The 22952-nt window shown below is 35.1% G+C and overlaps 1 protein-coding gene across 16 annotated transcripts in view; it reads right to left on the bottom strand.

The window, feature by feature from the left end:
- Nucleotides 1-22952, bottom strand: part of Sick (sickie) — a 185294-nt gene that overhangs the window by 14371 nt on the left and 147971 nt on the right. For 11 of the 16 annotated variants that reach the window (XM_064034576.1, XM_064034565.1, XM_064034566.1 and 8 more), the window contains 11 exons: nt 22789-22842; nt 22354-22519; nt 21899-21991; nt 21387-21531; nt 20014-20127; nt 19283-19474; nt 18735-18761; nt 17684-17790; nt 16887-17015; nt 15959-16041; nt 15632-15706 (listed from right to left, as the gene is read on the bottom strand). In XM_064034576.1, coding sequence (XP_063890646.1) covers nt 15632-15706; nt 15959-16041; nt 16887-17015; nt 17684-17790; nt 18735-18761; nt 19283-19474; nt 20014-20127; nt 21387-21531; nt 21899-21991; nt 22354-22519; nt 22789-22842 — 1185 coding nt within the window. The remainder of the gene's footprint in view (nt 1-15631; nt 15707-15958; nt 16042-16886; nt 17016-17683; nt 17791-18734; nt 18762-19282; nt 19475-20013; nt 20128-21386; nt 21532-21898; nt 21992-22353; nt 22520-22788; nt 22843-22952) is intronic. The other 5 variants (XM_064034569.1, XM_064034567.1, XM_064034570.1 and 2 more) reach the window with 5 other exon arrangements.

Genomic DNA, 22952 nt, shown 5'->3' with positions numbered 1-22952 from the left:
AGCGATGCTGAACAAGATATTTTTTCTATTCGTACACCTGTTAACCTTTATGAAAGGCGCGCATTGGAAAGCGATTCCAATCGATGTGTGATTATCTCGATTTCATTTCTACTCGTAGAAAAGTGTCTATGTCATGTGATTATATTTAGACAGATAACATTATCGTAGGAAATGAAAGCTGAAAAATGTATTTTCTTTTTGAATTTAATTTGAATTACGGCGCGACACTCCCTATGTAATCTATTAAAGGGCGTTGCACCCTCCCTATGAGATGTCAGGTGGACACGCTACGTCACTCATTAGTATTCTCCCCTAGCTGATGTTTCGATTTGATACGCATGTACTTTCATTGCATTGCGTTAACATTTAAAATTTTAAACATCACCTTTTACATTATTATTATAATTGCTCTAAGCGAAAAGGTAAACATTAACAAATTGAAATATACGTTAATTGATATTAATAAATATTTATAAGAATCAACAAACAAGAAAATAATACTATGAAAGGTATATTATTATTTTCTTGTTTATAAATTCCATATATTCTATATCTACAGTATGTTAGTTACCTAAACCTATTAATAATTAAAGTATAAAAACTCACCTCCTCTAAAATTGGACAACTTTTATAGCGGGACTTTTTGATAGCCAATTCCCACCATGGCACTGGTGGTTTTGATCGCAGAATTGTTTGGCATCCAACTTTTGGATCTTGTGATTCATACAGAGTTCCTAACGTCCTGGATAATGGTCGCGAAGGTGATTGTTCTGCATCTTCTTCTGCTGGTATTCCAGTTATACATTCACAGCATTTATGAGGCCGTCTCTGTGGTCTAAAGTCAGCACTGAAGGAATGCCTATAGTTAAGTCGTTTCGAAAACCCGTTTTCGCTTACAGATCTCTTGAAACTGTTTCTACTACTTTGCAAAGGCATTCTAGGTATCTGTTGCACTTCACTGAGAATAGTAGGCTCACTATTTAAGTTTGCATGCTCCTCAGTAAGCGGTGTGTTGGGTTCAGAGTGATATCCTATTCTATTGCGTTGCAAGCTTCCATACATTGGATTATCTTTCATATTAGGGGTTTTAAGGTCTATAAATTTTGGCCTCCTTAAGTTTAGAGTAGCATATTTTTGTGGAGATCTATGAAATTTTGATTTGTTTGGCAAATCCTTTAACACATCTTCTGTGTCTGTTGACGGTATTGTGGAATTGTCGCTGTAGCTTGAAATAGGTCTGTCGTTATCGGTAAAGTATGAGGAGGATTCCGAGCAATTATCTCGATCGCTGTGGCTCCTTCTACAGTCGATTGAGGAACCAGTAAAGTCCGTGCGTACGGAATGCAGCTCGCCGCCATCCTGGTTGGCTACGTGCTGTTCATACGGCTGGCGCTCGCCGTTACTTAAGTTCGAGAATCCAATTTTTTCGCTGCTACTAGCGTCCTGCTCCGTCGATAGCTCCAAGCTTTTTAATCGTCTTCGCGGCTTTGTGTCTATAGAATCGTAATGACTTTCTTGTTTGCCGTTTAAACATTTCACTGGAGAATTGCTTTTCGAATGCGGTGGACTTACTTTGGCATAAATGGGTTCTGTAAAGCTGAGTCGTGATGGTTTATCAACAAACGTATTGCTTGCTGATCCATTGTTTACGTATTGAACTCCGCAGCTGCTATCTAAGAAATTATTTTTGGATGTCCTGTTTAACGTGAAATACTCGGAGTGTCTTTGAGGTAGATTGATGCTTTGATTTGGTTCAACTAGATTTCTTATCTTAATCCTGCTTCTAGGCGCTCTGATAGTGGCAAATCCGTCATGAATTGGCGAGCCATGATACGTCGGCGATGTGGTCACTGCCATCTCGGGTTTAGTTCTCATGTTTCTATACCAAACATTTTAACGTGCGTCTTTTTTATTCAAACTTTAACAACACAGGTTCTGATGATATATTTGTAAGTAAATTGTACTACACTTCTTCCGTCTTATTACCTGGAAAGCGCGAAATTGCAAAATACACCTCTAACTGGCATCTATCGAGTCTTGGTACTTTCATAGCTGTAATGTATGTAATCGAAATCATTGGCGGAGGAAAACTTGAAAGGGTTAACGTATATAGAGTCTGAATAGTTTTCAATGATTTAGTTGTTCAATGATTAATAATTGCTATATATATATATATATATTTCAGAGTATTTCTGACATAATACAACTTATCTGAAACACTTGACCCGTAAAGAAACCGAAATGAATATGAATGAGTTTTATTTTTGGTAATCCATTAAAGTGCTTCAACGTCCGGCTCAATAAAATCCTTGTAGATATCCACTCAACAAAGCATGCTATGCTAATGTAGAATATTAAAACTACGAGTACTGCAGGGTCTGCTGTCAGTTATGAACCTATGATACCGTAATTATAAGACTGGTGGAACTAGCAAAACCGTTGTGCAATTCGGTATTTACGATTTCTGTTCTTGTTGGACTACGCACTTATCAGTCATAAAGTCAAGATGCCTTTTATGATATCTATCAACTTTCTAACTCAGTAATAGTACACACTCGTATACTCTCGTGCACTTGATAAGATTATGATACAGCCAACAAGAAAAAAATATCGATCGTGTTCTTGTATTGATATAAAATATTTATGAATTCATCTATATAAAAGTTACCAAGTTATTCTCATTTCTTTCACGACAACTACGAGTTCCTATTATATGTATGTTTGTATGGGGAAATTAAGTATAACTTTTCTCGCTAGGTTAGAAGAAAGTTAAACAGAAACACATACCTATCTAAATTATTTTTAATCGGTATTCTAGTTCTTCTGCTCTTGTAAAACAATAGTGCAAATGTTGTTATGAAAAGAGCTAGTCGTCACTGTTTTGCTTTATCTCACGAGTAGCAAATCAGTGACTAATAAAATAGATATGCCTATTTCACATAATAATACCGATATTCATAATTTACCGAGTAAAATAATTATAATGAACATCCATTATAATATACTAGATTCAATGAACTTGAACCTGGATGTGAAATATTTCTATATTAACGACAGTGTTGTGTAGTGATTTATAGGCGATGAGTTAGATCATAAAAGCCAGAGTTACGAGTGCTGCATTATTCATCTGCATCACAACACAATAGCGTAACCGACTACCTATATACGGACTAATGCTTACACATACTAAGCAGACGTGGTCAACAACCATAGCTGGCCAGTAATTAGTAACAATAAATCATACATTTTAGGGCTCCTTAGTCGTAAACCATAAAAATAACCTGTACGCAAGTATTTTTCCGATTTTCCTTACATTAATCATAATTGAGTAAGAAATGGTCATATCGGATTTTTTGTGTTTATAAAACAAAAATAATCTGTTTAAAGAATTTTATTGAAAATGATTGTTTATTGTGTTGAGAAAGTATATTTTTATTGGCATTTGCATTTATGGTTGAAATAACCATCAAAGTAATTTACACTTTCGCAGTGCATTAAAACTCAAAATAACTAAAAAGTGTTACAGTGTCCGCGATTTGAGAAATATAATACAATAGGTATTTACAATAAAATTTAAGTATTTTTAACATAAAATGGTCCACGTTTTGTACAATTTGACCAACCCCTTCAAAGTATTACGAAACTGTTTGTCAAGTAACAAAAAAGGTCGTTCGGTTCTGGTTTTACGCTACTTGTTTAAGCCTTGTTCAAATAAATAATGACAGGTCATGTCGTTATACGGGTTAAGTCATAAAATTATGTAGGGGGCGATCGCGGGCGCCGATCGAACAAGCAAACGTCTCAGACGGAGGGGAGCACCGGGAACCGTGCCTGCAGCTTTGCAACGTCCAATGGTTTTTTTTTAAGTTCTCAAAGTTTAACTTTTTTGCCTCTCCAAAGATTGTCGAGATAGTTGAGATCTAAAGCAGTTTTGTTATGCGTATTCGTGTTTATATAATTTTTTTATCACTTATGAAGATATACATATCCATCTACTTAAATGAAGTCCATTAAATTATAAAATACAATAAAATTATCTTTCATAAGTACCGTTTATGAGCATAATTAGTCAATGCAAAAATATTTACGTAAGGCATCGGCACAATGGACAGGCTAATCCTTTCTTTATCAAAATTTTGAGAATCGTTGCCAGGTACACCGGAGAGAAGGACAGCATACTGTTTATATGTGTTTCTCTTTTCCACTAATGCGGTGCACGTCTTTCGTGCGCGTATCAACGACCTGTTTGTTGTGGTGTGTAGCCTTTGCTTACTGCGGCCGTAGCACGCCGTAGTAACAGCGCTCAGCACAATACTTATTTTCATTTCATGGTCATTTCGTAACATTTCAATAACCCTGCCCCAGTGCTCGTTGACTGACGTTTGTAAATAAACGTTGCCATGCAACTGCATAACAATAGTCGTGATTGTAGCATTTTTCTACTGATAACGGTACCTTCAACCCGCTTCGATTTAGCATAGGTAGCATAAATCGACGATATCTATTCATGTGTGCCATCTTTTGTCACACGAGAATTAACCTCTATTGGTGTTTTTGTTTAGCAGGTAATGACTGTTTGTGGGAGTTGTATAATTTGGAGTAACAAGTAGGTACCATAGACATATAAATCATTCCAACATAATATTGCCATTGGGCATATGCTTATATTTTTATGTAAAAGTCAGCAATAATAATGTCTACTTTCCCTTCCACACTACACAGATACAGTAGATAGGTACTACGAAGGTACGAAAACACGTGTGGCAATGAGATCGTGGCCCTAACGGTTCATACAGCGAGTCTCATTGGCGCCCCGGCAGAATATGAGAATCGATTGTTTAGAAAAGCAATAATACTCCTATCATGATTGTTAACAGCAGGAACTGGATACCCGTGAATGCATCTTAAGAAAACATTGATGGGATGACTTCAACAAGTTTTGTGAAAATGTACAGTTATCGCGTATATCTATTAATAATAGAATTTTCCTAAGTTTTTTTTAATACAAACATAATTATACAAATCGGCCTGATATGTGTTAGCAATAAAAGCTAAGCAAGCTACTGTTTACTACTGCTACTGTTTACTCAATCTTGGATGCCAAGTAAATATCTACCTATCAAAACAAAGCAGTGAGTAGGTACCTAATCTAATTTTGTCTAAAACATTATTGCAGGCACTTATTTAGTAATAATAACCGTTCCTCTCGGGTCAGCTCACAGGTTGTTACGTAACATAATCAACCAGTAATTTAGAGCAATTTCACATACAAAACTACATTTTTAAACCGGAGCAACCGACTATTCGTTATAAGCGAGTATTTTTTTCTAATGTTAAAAATATAAGAGCATTATCTCTTACACTGACACTACTCGCAATCGTAAGATAACCTCAGGCGATGTAGTAAATACATTAATATTGAAAACTAAGGAAGTATCTACACATGTAAAATGACATTTGAACATAATAAAAACGTTACATAGAAAGTATGTTGAACAGGTTTTTGTGGAAACTTTGTATAAAAATCCGGTCTTATATAACAACAATCGACGAATAGGTACTAAAAGTGTGAACGTTAAAGTTTTGCTATTGGAAGAATACAAATAAATTGTTTTGCATAAATCTAAAAAACCTTTAAAAGGTCATATTCCAACCGCGTAAGCTCAATAGACATTAACATTTATACCATAAATCTTAGAGCAAATCACGCGCAAAAAGGACAATAGTGTTAATAGTGATGATCTCAACGGACTCAAGTAAGTCTTGTAATCATTATGCCAGACTTGACCTCTAAACACGTTAGTGTCTCTACGTAGGTAATTCCCTCAGATAATGAGGAAAATATTGTTGTCTTCGATTAGAATAAAATTACCTATATGAAGGTACTTGTATTATATAACGATTTACTAATTAAGTACTGTCGGACTAGGAAGTAAGTAATCATATCTAATTTTGTAAGTCATAAAAACATTTCACAAACGTCCGTACCTATTCGGAATGATCCAACGTTAAAGCAACAGTTTGAAGGCTCAATGCTTCCCCATCTGTCGTGCACATGGCTCAGTAGCAAGCCGTTATAAGAGCATACTTGATGGGAAGACATTCGATATCTACCTACAAGAATGGAATGAACATCGACATCATGCAGTCATCTGTAAGTTTTTTAATTAGGCTCTTAAAACGCGGTCAAGGAACTTAAATAAGCCGACAACACGGCAATCTATCATTGTAAAGTATGCACCCAGTCACTAAAGTAGGTTGTGACAACGCAAAGACTATGACAACGTAGGAAACGGTTCAAAAATTAGATGTTTTATCACAGAAGATAACGTTTGAGCAAATTATACTGAAACGTTGACGTTATTGTAATGTGGTAGGAATCCGAAATTCCATTGACAAGTTTAGATCTTATTATCATAAACATGTGATTTAAAAACAACAACGGCTTAATTTCCAGATAAAATTCCATTAAATTAAATCCCATCTTATAATACCTACCATGCGATATAAGTTATATAGGTACCTACTTGATCAGCAGTAAAAAACGTACCTACCTACAGGACGCATGGTTGCTAACCACGACAATAAGTAGCTAGGTAGGGGCCTACGTAATACAAGAGCAAATTTCACAGACGACGGCCATAACAAGCAAATATACTGCGTGGGTTGGGCGCATTGTTTGCCTCTCCTGTAAGCCTACATACATAGGTAGGTACATACGTATACTACATTTGGTACCGCAGCACTGGATTTTAAGGGCGCCAGCATGACCTCCGACCTCCATTCTCAGCTATTGTCATGCTAATGATAACTACTTACAGTTATTAATCAAGTGTGACGGGAATCCGACAAAAACGATGAAGCGAAATCGATTACAATGTAGAAAGCAACTGTGCATTGTCATTATTGTTAGGTGAATCAAGCACGTTATCATATTTTACATTATTGTCTACTGATAACCAAACTACTGTCATTAAGGTAAGCACAAAAAGGGTCAGTCAGTCTTACAGTTGACTCATGGTTACCGGTCATTCGTTGACAATGTTATCTCCATATTTTTGTCGAGACAAGCAGACCACCTAGTTGCGATAAATGTTTCTCAAGCAGAAATAGTGTTTACATTATGCCGTCGCTTAAGCAAAAAGATGTTTACAGTTTAAGTGTAACTTGAGCTTGAGCCTGGCTAATCCACTTTCGTGTAGACTGGTGTTACGGGTACTTCCTGACTAGATACGGTACAATCCTGTCTTGTAGAGCTTCCTTCCGCGCTCGCTACTGAACTCTATACACAGGATAACGGATAAACCACTTAGGGAAGTAGCTGAGCGTGTTGCTATAATGACATTTTGTTACGAGCTAACAAAAACCTGTTTTACTAACGTCTAGAAAAATACGTTATTTTTTACTAGTCAAGGATGATTGAAGATCTTGTGTAAGTCACACTACAAGTAGGTATTATTTTTTGGAAGATTGTAGCAGTCTTCCTGTCAAGGTCGGCGGCCGTTGGTGGTGACGCAACTGTCGCTGAACGGGTTTTGTATTAACGAACGTAATTCATTGATAAAAATCCCTGTCGAGGTGAAATGATCGAAGCCTTCAAACCAGTCATAACATATTGGAATATGCAAAGCATTACTCACGGAGGGTTAAGTTATATAAACCTCAATTCATTCAAGATTATGGATCCCTAGACTGATTAAGATTAATATATTTGTGGGATAACATAATGATAAGTATTTAAGACGACTACGCCTATCAATTACATAAGTGGATATTACAGTCCGTTACAATAAGCTGGTGATAGGTGAGATTTTTGTGAAATGGTACAGGTAACTAAGTATAAGTATTTGAGATAAATAATATTTTACGGTATTCAGAACGAGTTTCGATTATCTCTAAATGGTCGAAAGATATTGCGCAGTCCGTCGAGCGACATTACAACAGCACGTTAGAAACGCTCAATAAATACACAACTCATGACAATGTAGTAGCAATTAAGAACAAATAGGGTACATTCGGTTTGCAAATTGACAGTTTCATTTCATTATTGTAGTAATTACTTCTAAAGAATGCTTTACATTTATAGAACCTAATAAAAGCCTGGTGTACGACATTAGTTGCTGCGATTTAATTACGATTATACAAACTAATTAAAATTATATAAATTCTCAATGTTTGTGAGTACAAAGTATCTAGCACCTTTAATAAGATTGTAATAATGTTGATTTAAGCAATCGAAACAAACAGGAACAAATGCGTGATAAAATGTTATTGGCACCAAATGTTACGTGTCGAAAACACATAAACACTGCATTTCAAAAGGATATAGGGTATACATGACCGTCTAAAAACACGATTTCTTTCCAGTTCCTGTGGCCTGCGATTAACTAAGACCATTTTGAACCATTGCGGACGATATTAATTAAATAGCAGTCAATTACATTTTTTTATAGGATGTTCCTTCCTGTGAACGATAACTTGTAAGAATTTGATTTGTATTTCCGATGTAATTTCTTGATAGTTAGGTGTTACAGCTGATTTCGTACTTTCAATCTTAGTCTGCATTGATTAGGTAATAGTTTGTAATTCCTAGCTTTATTAGGCAACTTTCTTCACTTTTTGTATTGCAAAGTCTTTATTTGAGCAACACTAACCGTGTCTATAACTGTAGCTGAAAAGCAGACACCTGTAGGCAAGTTCAAGTTATTTTACGTACATTTTACGAGTTCGTTGTCTTTGTTCTATAAACACTATTTTCAGTTACGATGCGCCCAAATTGTGTATCACATAAAATTATATGTTAACATAGATGCTCGTAAAAAGAACATAATATGAAACTTCTGGCAAAATATCACTATCAGTATAGAATATGATGCTAAATACCATTTCCTTATTATAACCATCAAAGGAGAAGAAAGTGAAAGAATTAAATAACAATTTGTTTAGTAATACGAAGGTTATTTACTAGGCCATTTAGCTTATTGAACAAATAAATAATGTAGGGGCACTATCAAGAGATCCCTGGCCAGTCTCCATACGAATTAACCTCAATTGACAGTGTCGAGGAGGCGCTTCGCTGATTGAAGACAGCGAACTGTAGCCAGCAGTGAGTGCCGCTTTCTGTATTCGATATTTGAATAAATCATTCTATATTTGCGAGCTAAAACCGTCCTGTCCTTGCCTTTAAATGAAGAAATAAACAAGAAATTGTATCTTTTTCACGCACCTTTCAGTCACATATAACTAAATGTAGATAAGATATAGCCGGCAGTTTTGAGTAGATATTTTGATTATTTTATCAATCGTAATCAATAAATAATGATAGGAGTTTTCTTTATATAAAAAAAATAATGAAAAAGTTGAAGACAAACAAAGAATTGCTTGGAGTGAAATTCTTCCGTAAGATCAAAACATGTTATCTTCATACTCAAGAAACCTAAACTGCTACTAAACAATTAGAAGTGTTTTCCTTTGAAAATATCGTGTCAGTCTTGGAAGTAGAACATAGTCGTTATCAGTTACCATATAGTTTGATATGGTAAGTGGAACAAAGTAAAAGAGGTAGACATGTTTGCATAGATTAGTTTAGATTACATAGGGATGCTGCAAGCGATAGCCACGGAGTTGCGTAAATAGGACGAGAAGCGTTGTCCTGCGGTGACATATGTGCCTCAGGGCCGGAGGCCCACCGCAGCTAACGTGTAATACTTATACCACATTGATTTATTGTAACCATAAAAACTCTAAGAACAAACAGGAATAACAATATAAGTTTAAAAGCCTCCCATATACAGAACAAAGACCGTCGCTTGCATACTACCAATAAAGTAATAATTTATAGTATTTAATGTATTTGTACTTAAACTTTTGTTGTAGGTCTGAGTGTATGACACAAGCATGATAAAGTTTTATCTATGTCAGATTAGAATAAGAGTCATTGCTCAATATTAGGACTTTGTTAAATTTTGTGCAGTTATGTGTAACCTATTTGTTAACTGGTTTTTTGTCATGAGCGAAAACAAATATTTGGACAGTGCAGGCCGTAAATTCAGAAACAGACTCAGTGGTTCCATATAAGTTTTATCAAGAAAACAAAACTGTTATGTTTGTTTTAATTTCGTACGTAAAAGTGCATTCAACGCTGCACTAAAACTGCATGATATAATATCCCCGTAAAACACATCAAACGAGAGGGAATCAAACGTTTGACCCCAAATAGAACCAGATCGTCTATAAACAGTTTCGGTTCGCGTTTGATGTTAGCTTTTATCGTTAGTCGAGACATACGCAACTCTTTCTAATTGACAAGTCTCATGGCCATCAATACACACTTTATGAATATTTCTTGAGAAACATAACGATACCATGTTGGCCGGGCTCTAATAATACAATTTCTTGTGACTTGTAAATCTTGTTTAACGTTGCTGTAGTTAAAATTAGTAGCCAACTAAACAATTCATTTCATGCTCAAACATTAAAGTAAAGCTTTAGTTGTTACTTTGCGGGTACTAGCCAAGGACAAGTATAATAGTGGACGTAAACAAAATCATCAAAGGGATATTGTTCTCGAGAATCAGGATCTTTCAATAGGGGCTTTCTTACTGACGAAGTGTAAAAAAGGGACGGAGTTACCTGCTCCCAAGAAGACTCATGGTATAATGAAAAAGTTAAACTTAACCAAGTGTTTTGCTAAATATTGAAGCTTTAATATATTTCCTAAATGTATTATTTTAAATATCATGTAAATGTTTGTGTAGATTAGTAGACATAGATAAACCATAGACAGAAGTGAAAACCGCCAATGATTTCCATTACAACTCTGATCGCTGATTGTTTGGTAAATGACTATCATTACTATAATGACAAATCAAATAAAAAACCATCAAATATGGATAAGTAACTGATTCATAAATGTAGGACCCGGATGTCTTGTTAAAAAACAACAAACTATAATCAAACGTGTTCTGCTCATATGGAGTTCAAAAGATGACTGAAAGTACAACGCTCCAGTATATTTAAGTACCAAGACTCATAGAAAATGCACTAAAACTCTTCAAACATTTAGCACAATTCACTCACATTACACTAGTTCACAACATAAAGCAACAGTTTGTTTATAAGGTCCGTAGTAAAATCAACGTGCATATAAGCGTGGAGCCGACACGCGCGCGACCGCACTCAAACGAGGCTCCGTCTACACTGGCTTGACTGATGGTACCATGTTTGTGACCGACTGCATTGAATTTAACTGAGTCACGGAACCCAAGGAACCCGGATCACTGATCAAACCAGTAACACACGGTCTATTGATTACAGACAGGATGGGGACGAGGGATATTTTATTTAGGGTGTGGAGAAACAACCACGATAGTGTTAAATGCTGCATCGATTGTGTGAGACAGCAAATAGGGGAAACAAGTTTTGTAAAATTCTGGACACTATTCCCGTATTTATGTTAAGTTGCAGAACTTCGTTGAATAATTCCGCAATCATGTTGTTCACAATCAGTCCAGGTTTTTTATACAAATTGAGTTAAGATAAGGAAATAAAAAGATAGAGCAGGCGGGTCGCACACATTATCTACAATACGCGGGGCACTTGTTGCGCAAGTGCGGCAGGCACTTCTGAGGATTTATGGGCCACGGGCTTGAGTTACACTTGATAACGTCTCTGCGCACGCGGCGACTACGACACAAACATGTTTAAATTTAACAAAAGCAAACATATGACAATACCGCGATCTAATCTAGATGATACATATAAATACACCGACTAAAAAATATGGGCAGAAATTGACACGCTTCGCGCAATTGACTAGGATCAGAATCAGGTAAATCAGAATTATGACGAAGTATCCAATTTGTGTGAGTTGTGCTGAGAAAAAAAGGCTATGAAACGTAAACTATAAAATACTCAAGCAGCACTCGAGAAACAAAAACTTAAGAAGAAATCGCATAATACACTATACGTCACTCTCGGGGACCCACCAAATTTTTTTTGTTAGCTTTGTGTTCATAAAATCTATTTTGACTGGTTATCTCCAACTGCAATGGATTTCACCGCTGTAGATGAAGTTGTAAGTGTATAATCCTGCTGTATATGACGAGTTTGAAATGCACAGCGAATAACGATGTTCTTTGACTATAATGGCTACGTGCCAATAAATAAGTACACAGCTACTGTTGGTCACGCCCAACAACGATTAATATTCCGATTTAATTATTCCTAAACATCTAATAAAATACATTTTCATAGTGACGAAAATAAACGACGTCAGTTAACAATGGAAACATGTAAATCGAAAGTTATTAGGCACCTAATTATTAACATAATTACATAAGTAAAGTTGGTAGCAAAACTAATACAAATAACATTTGTACCAAGTGTGTTTCTATGTTATTTCAATGTTATGATATCGATATGTTAAATGATCTGTTTTTCTCATAACAATTAGACCGTGTAGTACTTGCGTTAATGAACATAATAAACCTAGTAAAATAAAAAATACAAGCCTATGCATACTGTTCAGTGAATGAGAAAATATTGTTGGCATCTCTTGAACTGTGAATTGCGATACATGAAGGCAAGGCAAGAACGATCTATATGTCGCAGGGATATGATAAAAATGGGGATTTGATCAATTCCCTAAGAGATTTCATCAAATCACGGAGGATGTTAAAATAACAACACGATTTTATCTTTTCTCTAAACAAATCTAGTGAATTGAACAAATCCCTGAACTGGTTCAGTGAAATTACAAAAATAATTTTGCTTTGATATTTTGAAGGTTTATTTGGTAAGATATACCTACATAATATCAATATTTCCTTGTATTACACACACCTGATTATCATAATTATGTAGGTATATTTATTTATTTATTTAATATTTGGAGAACCAACAGCAGTAACGTTTAATAATTATAAGACAATTTATGTAACATGCAATATCTTACCAAATAAACCTTTAAAATATCAAAGCAAAATTATTTTTGTCATTTTACTGAACCAGTTTAGGGATTTGTTCAATTCACTAGATTTGTTTAGAGAAAAGATAAAATCGTGTTGTTATTTTACCATCCTCCGTGATTTGATGAAATCCCTTAGGGAATTGATCAAATCCCCGTTTTTATCATATCCCTGCGACATATACATCAAATTAAATCGCCATTGAATACAATTGGGATCTCGAGTGTTACCGTCTACATTGTCGTGCTTTTGACTCTAATATAAAACGGTCGAGATAAAGAATCTCATTGCTCAACTCTAAAGTGTGGTAATTAATGTCAATAGCAATGACATTAATGCTGCTGGGATACTGAAATAGGCACTGTAGGAAATAACGTTCTCAATTACAAATGACACTTTCATGACGTTAAGTTTTTATTGTATAGGTAATTCAAAGTCAATGATATGGCATTGAGCCGCGACATCATCCACTGTGGCCAAGTCTCGCACGACACAATTGGTACAAAACTACACAATGGCGACACAAGAACATTGGTGGCTTTCGTGTTGAATTATGCATGTCGGCGATGCTTTAGTGACCAGTAAATTAGAAACGTAAAAAATCACTCATTGAAAAGTCCACTTTTTCTTTGTCCAGACGAATTAACAGATGTAGGAACATTAATGCGACGCTGGCCGATAACCGTTATATGTCTGAACCTCGAGCAAATAAAATTCATTAATTCGTCTGGCTTTCGCTAAATAAGTGTGGTATAATATCGAGATTTATTTGAAGAATCAATCAGTCACAAAATTTAAATCGAGAACGTATTGTTGTTCGTTCTCATTAAATATGTTTTATGATAATCGACCAAGCAGGATGTAATTAAAAATGTATGTATTTCCATCGCACGAGTAAATTGCCAAAGCCAACAGTTTTATGCTCGTAATAAATTCGTCAATAAAAAATATATTAATTATGATTCAGGTACGTACAACACTCAAATAAAAAAAAAACTATACGAATAAGTATTAACACTACATTAATTTATTAAAATTCATTCTATTAACCTAATATTACCTACTCTCTAAAAGTCAATGTAACTAGTTAATAAAGTAATAGGGTGCAAGAAGCTAATTGATATGTCAATTACATTCCTATCATCGTCAAGATTATTACTATGACAGCTTTATAGATAAGCTTACTGATAAACATGTCATGCTAATGAGTGCACTTCTTAATATTTGAAATATGTGTAACGAGAGAATTTCAAGCATAATTATAGTGATACTGCACTATTACAACATGAATTAGTAATTATACATAACAACAATACTTTGGTTGTATATATACAACCAAAGTGAGACCCTATAAGCCAGTAGAATAACCAGACTATCACGAAATTAGGTAGGTTAAAACCTAGTAGAAAAACCAGCCTTTAAAAAATGTAGCACAATAATGGTCGCCAGTTGCAACTATAAAACGAACAGATTTTATCCGAACTACATCGTCAGCACCAAGTTCAAAGTTGTCATTCGCCATATTCGTTCGCGTTTATAGGCGGTTTGTCATGGAGCGATCATGATGTGAAAGAAAAGCGATTATTTCAATAGAAATTCTTAACTTTTAACTTGAGAGTTTGGTATTATTATTTATCTTGAGGTATGTCGTATTTTCTGACACATTTTTAGACAAGAGGAGGTATTTGTTTATTTTTGCTTCGAATAATCTATAATAGACGTGTAACCTACTCGCGTTTGACTTGGACATCGTATGTTACAGCAGATAGCGGCAGTGGCAGTTGGCATTTGGCATGCATTCTTAGCGCCCGATATGGGAGGAAACGGTCGAACGGGCGTCTCACGGCCGCACGGACCTCTGATATTATTTACTGACCCCTAACTTGTGACATTCCATCTCAACTTTCTTAAAATGGTTCCAAAAGGGCTGAGATAACCGATGGGTTATCGGTATCGATATCCAAATGTTACGCTCTGACAAGAATAGACATAAAAAGGCTTGGTTGGTGAATATCAATGTTTAACCCCGGGTAACAAGACCATGAAGTGAAAGTACGAATGAGAACTTAGGGAGATCTGAAGTCAACCGCAGTGTTATGAAATATGATGACCACAAAATTGGATCGGTGTGAATTACGTTGTGACTACATAAACAAGTTGGGCAGCTAAGCATCAGTGAGCATGTCATCATTGAGATAGCTTTACAAGGTGCCGAGTAGTCATTATTTTGTCTACGATGATAATATCGTGTTTCAATGGTGTAGGTGTGGTAGCAAACTCAATGTGACAGCCTATTTATTAGAAGTCATTCAAAGAATAGTTACAAAACAATCTCAGGTTACGGTTACCGATAGTGGGTTGCTTTCACGATCAAAACAACAGAGTGAAGAAAGAATGTAAATGAGAAACTCACTTATACCTTGAATATATTATTATTACCCTACAAATACATAATATATGAGAGTCAATTAAAGTTTATGGTCATAACTGCATTTTAATGAATTATTGAGAGAACACACACGACGATATGACTCTACTGTGCATAATTAATTAAACAATTAACTACATTCAATATCTTGGTTATTTTCTGATGTTTAACGCAATTAAACAAAGCATCAAAATTATGAAAGAATAAAAACACGAAAATTTATATAATTACTTACATTAGTTGTAAGCTGCGTCGTCAGGGTGTGTACTTTCTCTTTGGCGTCCGCTAGTTCCCTCCTCAATTTTCGAACCTAAAACAAAAACTCGTATGAGAATCATAGCTTACTAACAGTATAACACTTTTAATTAGTATGTACTTTATTTAAGGAAATGTACCTGACTATGAAGTAAAGAAGGCAAGATTTTTCAATTAGCAAAATTCATCAGCTTTCCTGTTGCTCTCTTATCCTTAACTTTATTCTAAAGAGTATTATCTACAAACTAGGTACTTGTTATTGCTGCATTGCTAGATGTAGTCTGTTTAAAATGTTATACTAATTTACCTCATGTGCTTGCCTCTCTTCCGAGCCTGCGCCAGCAGCCAGTGATGATGCCGTCGACACCAAGGAAGCGGTTGAACCGTGCACTAACAGACAAACAAATATAGCATAAATTATACGAAATTATATTGATTAGAAATTGTATATAAGTAATCATTCAGAAATGTTTGGTTTTGAGAGCTATGTTAATACTTATTCCTTATACTTTCGAATTTACTTACACCCTTTTTAGATTTATAATATGATGCAATGCAATAGAAAACTCGTTTTTGTTACGATTTATTTTCGGCGTTGAAACGAATCTAATAGCATAAAATTTATTTTACGCAATCATGTATGCAAAACGTGCTCTTATGGTTTCCCAAATCTCAGAACGGGAGAAATTAAGTGCTACCAATATCAGCGTTTCCCATCGTATCTGCGACGCAATAATCCCAAACATTTACCGTAAATAAATGTTTTATGTTGAACTGTCTCCGATGCAAGCCACATGTTTGCGGTTGCGACATTATGCCGCGGACATCTGCTTCGAATAAATGATAGCAATGACCGGACGATACCAAACTACCCGTTATATGGAACAGCCTAATTAAAGTATAGGAGTAAAAAATACTTATTGCGTAATAGTGTGCTTCTTTCTTTACAAGTAGAGACAAAAGATAGATTTCATGTGTATTATTGAAGTTTGCGTTTATGAGAATGGAAATTATTAAACTAACCTCACGCAGCTATATGTAGATCCCCTTTTATTCACAAAGAGCCACTATAAAGTTATGGTCATTAGCATGCTCACTTTCTCTACGTGTTAAAATAGACCGACAGACACTATTGTCATTACCAAATAATTTAAATAAATTAATGTTACTTGAACTTAAAAATAAACAACAGTTTTGATGAATGATATTCACCCATTTACAGTGAGTTTACTTACCATCATCGTTTTTCTTAGGATAATGATGTGAATGTCTTGGCGTGTGCATCACATTGCCGGGCTGGTGCGTCGGACTCAACGCTGATCTCGGAGACGGCGACGGGGGCTCCGATACGCCGTAGTTCAGACCTGCGTCACACAAACAATTATTGGTAAGCACCTAAACACCTTTAAGCCAGAGAATTAAGTAATAAAATAATAGTAACCAAAGAAAGTTCTGCTTAATCTTTTTAGTGCCGACATAGTAAACTGCATGAAGTAGTCCTCCAAAATCTTCTGAATTTTATTCCGAAACTAAAATTAGGTGTAGTAACGATGTATAGTAACAATCACAATGGCTTGAAAGAAGATGTTTACCGTATGATATCATTTTAGTACAAAGGTGTTAGCACTGTTTTTGTTATGATTTTGTATCGTTCATTGCAAGTAGAGATCGGTTTGTTTGTAGATGAGACAATACAACAGACTTGGACACTAATTGTAGTGTTTGCACTGATTAAGATTAATTATGCGAGAATGTATAGAACATGATACGCATTGGACGTCGCTCAAAGCCACGTGCAGTAGTGAATATGTAACGACATTCCAAGGCCCATCAATATTAAAAACAGTCAGGCAGCTGACATTTATGTGTTCCAGAGTTCATGTGATGAATGATGTAACAGTCTCTAGGCTAGATGTAGTAAAATCGATAGAACACAACAATCAATAAAACCATTAGTCATGAGGTGTTTATGAAACAGATAGCACATTATGGCATGATTTGTTTAAGAACTAAGAACAGATAAAAGTGTTACCTTGTCCAGGTGGTCCATATTGCACGGGTAAACAATAATACGGCTCGTAATCACTCTCAGAGGATCTTTGCAGCATTGAGGGGTAAAGCTTCTCCGATTTAGTGGACCTGCAAAACCATTTGAATTTACTTTTGGAAAAAGATCAAAGTCTTCACAATCTACGATGAAGCACATTTTGTGTGACATTGGCTGGTAATTAGTGCTTTGAGCGAGGAATGAATGGAATGCAGATAAGATTACGTTTGTCAATTGATGAATGTATCCCAAGTTCATTAATGAATGTGTATGTTGGCTGAATTAATCACTAACAAGCCGTTCTGGGTACTAAATGCAAACAGGACACCTGTTCTTTTTGCAAAAATAAATGAATAAATGTCTTCGGGGTGTAGGTTTTCGCTGTCTTCACATTTTACTTAATTATCTTTAATTAATTTACTGAACGTGTCTCAATCATTCCAAGCTTTTTACACATAACTCAATGCATCGTGAAAGCCCTCGGCGTAGCGCACAGTACAACATGGCACAGCTGTATACATACAGATTTGCAGCAGCTTCAGACAAAAGCCCGTTGACATAGTTTTTTATACATATTTGCTTCCAAATTTCGATTTTACAAATGCTCAGTATAGCTTGAGATTAAGTACTAGCTCAATGGTGTTCTTATTGTAACTTTTCAAAGTTATTTTTGCGTAAGGTGTTAAGTAAACGCTCAATCCTTCTTGATGTCCTTGTAGTGGGACGATTCTAAAGCCGATGATGATGATGTAAGAAATTGAAGTCACTGCATGAAATTTAATGAGTGGTTCAAATTGCATAAATGAAAATTGTGTAATTTCTGAAGTACTGTGTACGAAATTTTTTGCACCCTAGAACGTGATTGGAAACATTTAAAAATAATTGTAAAAATGAGCATTTACAGTAGCGTAAATGAATTGTAAAATAGAACAACAGAAGCCGTGCCTTTGTCAAATCATGCAAATGTTTATTTGTTCAAATGAAGCGTGCCACTTTGAAGCCAAAACATGAACAAACTTCCAACCGAGTGGCATACCTTGGAAACGTCCTATCTCTGAGATAGCTAAAAATTTAACCAAGAGTCAAGACATTGTCATAATAACCACCTACCTTAGAATATAGATATAAGTAAACACATTACACAACAATACGAAATATAGTAAACAGTAGATAAGCATTAGGTAATGAATATTTAGGACATACCATGTAAATATAAGCATGATAGTTGATGAGAAGGAAAGTAAAGCTAAATTATAGCATGTTATGTTAATTAATCAACCCATTTTCAATTGAATGTGTGGACTTATGATAACAGTATTTGAATAAGGAAATTAAGTAGGTCATTATTGTCACTGTAAATACCACCACCAGTATACAAATAAGTAAATATTGATACATAAGTAATTGGACGAAATTTAAATCTTCAGGAATTGATTTATATGAATAGATCGTGTTATCTTTTTTATTTGTGATATTAATGTAAATATGTTGAATTAAGATTTATAACAAAATTACAAAGGCGAAACCCCATAGTGCATTGTTTTGTAATTTGTGTAAAAATGAATAGATATTTGGGGGACCCACCTAATGCTGTTGCTCCTGTTTAACCTGGAGCCCTGTGCGTCTCGGTGCATGATGAGCTTATTGTGTGTGAGTGAGCTGCGGTGGTGTGAGTTAGGGGAGGAGGTATGGTTGTGCGCCTGCGCCGAGTGCAGCGAAGTGAGCGACTCCATCGACTCGCCCTCGGACAGGCGACCACTCGCCGAATATGTGTTGCTGAAAAGGGGAAGAGTGATGACGGAACATAATGGCCAGCTGTACAAATCTCACATAGAATACTCCTGAATCCATTTATAACTATAATTCCAAAAGAAAAATACGAAAAACAATATTCAAATAAAATAAACTGACGCATCCTACAACTGGCCATTGAAAATAGGGCTGAAATAAGCATGTGATTATGATAGAAGAGTTTTGCGTGTCATAAATAAGAATTTATGAATTTATAGAAACTGGGGGAGATCTTTGAATGATGAGATGTTTTATCATCATAATTCTTTGAAAGACAATGTTTAGCCCAAGACCCATTGTACGACACATAAAAATATACAAAAAATATATAATGACACACAAAATAAGCATACAAGAATGATGAAGGAAATGATAATGACACAAAAAGTAATAATTTTGTACACTTACTGTCACAACAAAAATATATAACATACAGTTATAATTTAGCTGGTTACGAATCATCACTCATGTCAAAAAATAACACCCAACCACATTCAATGTAAGTGTTTATTTACAATATTTACCTGTGTCTAAGCCAAGGTGCATACGGGATCCCGTAGTCTGACTTTACTTCAGAATACGTTTGAGTATCAGAGAGACTGCCGTCACTTATCTTAATGCCACCCCTAGGTGCGATCCTGGAAGCCATTGCGTTAATTAACTGAGGCCAAACAATGGCTAGCGAGAATCACAACAAAGATATAGAAACCACTATAGAACAATTTATACACAACATTTGAGAGTCTGCCTCTTTTTAACCGAGAACGATTTAACACTAGATCGAATTCCCACGATTTCAACTGATAAATGATAAGGAACTATTTGCTTACTTGTCAATGTTACTCATGATGGTATCGGTCTCTTTTTTACGAATGTTTTATAAAAACACGATCAAAAATTTAATGTATCGTCCGTACATGACGAAATTCTTCATCGCAATGGTATTTAGTCAATTATAATGCGGTGGGTACAGAGACGAATTAAGTCACAGTTCAATGAGACAATATACCATCTTGTACCCAAACAAGTTTCCTTTGATTCGTGAAGCAGTCAAATGAAAGTTATCTACACATTCCCGCATTATAACTCAATCCTTGTCTGCATTTCCAATTTAAATATTTTGTACATATTTTCATATCAACGGAATGGATTATTGGAGCACATAGGTCAAATATTGATAACTTAACTAAATTACGTTTATCTATAATTTTTTCCCCGAAAAATATAGAGATGGAGAGAATTGTTTTGCACTTTATTTTTTATGAATTAATTGCCTTATCGAGTTTGTATTTTTTTAATAAAAACGAGTAAATAATATACATTTTAATACGTATGATTTAAGCCGTAGTGTCTATTGGATCAATTCTGCTCTGTAATTTATAATTTCAAGATCATAGTCATCGTCTAGCTCGCAACAAACATTTAGAGTGAGAGATATATTCGTCTCACTCTTACTAATGTCTGGTACCCCAGTATATTAGTTAAACTGTTTAATTGCTGATGTCAACCGAACAATAAATTGTCGTATAACAACGGTTGGTTTGTTTGGCTTTAGGATCAGCTGTGGGATTATTTCTGCGTCTGGATTAATTAATATTGGAGTATTTTTAACCAATTTTTCATAAAGAAAATGAGATTAATTCAATATTTAGAAGGTAGGCATTATTAGCGTCCATTGTGTAGGTTCGTCTACCCATATGTATCTCGACTATGTCAGTATTTATTATTATTCCAAACAGTTATTTTTCAATGGGCAAACACGACGCGTAGCGCCTGTTAGACTCATGCATTTTGTAAAGTTACAATCAGTAAAAAAAAAATCATACATCGTGAGTTTCACATCACTCAAATGTGCACATAGACAAATGGTTAAGTAGTCCTAAAAATAAGTGATTACCTGTGATGATGGAAGAGTGCTGCGAACTCGTGCGTGCCCGGCTTGGGCAAGGATTGTGAGCCCAGTAGTCTCTCCCGCACCGACGCCGATAGTTGCGCGGCAGCTGTGCCACCCAAAGAAAATGATTTCGGACCGATTCCATTTTCTGCGTAGATGTGAAAATGATAAATGAATGAACATGCAAAATATAAATAAAATCTTGTTATTATTTTTTGATAAGAAGCATGGAGAACGTGATGTGGAAGCGTTGATAGAAATTATGTTTTTTTAGTAAACATGCAGTTGTCATAAACTTTTGTGTTAAACAATCAGTTGTAAATTATTCGGGTGTAATGAATCAAATCGAAGATTTCGTTAGTAAAAAAATAGTACATTTTTAAAAGTAGTCAGAAAAAAAATATTAAACATTAAGAGATAAAATACATAAAATATGTGTAAGTTTTAGACATTTTATACTCAATAAGTAGAAGCTGGTTATGTGAAACAAATAATACAAATGATTAGAATCTTACTGTGAATTTGAAGATCTTGCGTACACGTTTGTGTACCACCCGATACTTTGACTTTCGTTCTTGGCACTGCAGAAACTTGAGCTGTTCTTCCTCCTACAAAATGTATATTTTATTTTAGAGCATTATCTTTATTCAGTTTTACAAAAGTTTAAACAAATGAATCAAAAATGTGCGTTTACAACACATCGTTTTTCAACAATGATCTTTTTCCCGCCATTCGAATTTCAAATTTGGAGCATGCCAGTGTACTTTAATTTATATTCAGCCAGGAATATTATAACTGGGCTGAATTTTGGATAATCAATTTTTTGTGTGTAAAAAGGTTGTACTTATTTATTCTTTTATTTTAGTTTAATTCTGTATTCGAATTTTTTATAGCATGTTGATTATTTTTAAATAATGCTAGGGTGTTTTGAATTTTGATATTTTGCGAAATAAGGTTGTTTGCTATTTACCATGTTGTGGTGGGCCATTAGATTGCGGTGCGGGTTGCTGGACACCATTCTGTCTCTTCACGTAGCCGAAGCTTTGTGGGACCTTCGCTTTACCCGAAGAACAAGTGCTACCGTTGCCTCCGCTTGACACGCTAGATGGGCGGGAGCCACCGCTGGGCGACTGGAGCTGTCAATACAAATTGTTTATTAAAACATGTTGCTCTAGCGTGATTAGTATGCTCATATTTAATGTTTTTGAAGTTGGTTTAGTAGGTTGTACTCAAGCAAAGAATGTAAAAAAACTGAAACGATTTGAAAATCATTTTATTTAAGGAAGTAATTTAAATGAAGACTCATTTTCTGGTAATCGAAGCAACCTTGAATATGAAAGTTTTATGTATCTGCTTGATGCCTAAAAAAGTTAACGATAAATTGACAATACATAGAATGTTGTACCTGGGATCCACCACTTCTAGAAGGATGTTGTCCAGACGCATTAGGTGCAGCATACTGTAAATAAAATGAACGAAGGAGGTTGATTATAAATGTAGTTGAAATTGATTAATTACTTCTTTTAATCCGACAAAGAAAACTTAACCCACCTAAATAGATTGATATTG

Source organism: Helicoverpa armigera, chromosome 5, assembly GCF_030705265.1.
Source record: "Helicoverpa armigera isolate CAAS_96S chromosome 5, ASM3070526v1, whole genome shotgun sequence".
In the NCBI taxonomy this organism is placed as follows: domain Eukaryota; kingdom Metazoa; phylum Arthropoda; class Insecta; order Lepidoptera; family Noctuidae; genus Helicoverpa; species Helicoverpa armigera.
This window is presented reverse-complemented; position numbering and strand designations above follow the sequence as displayed.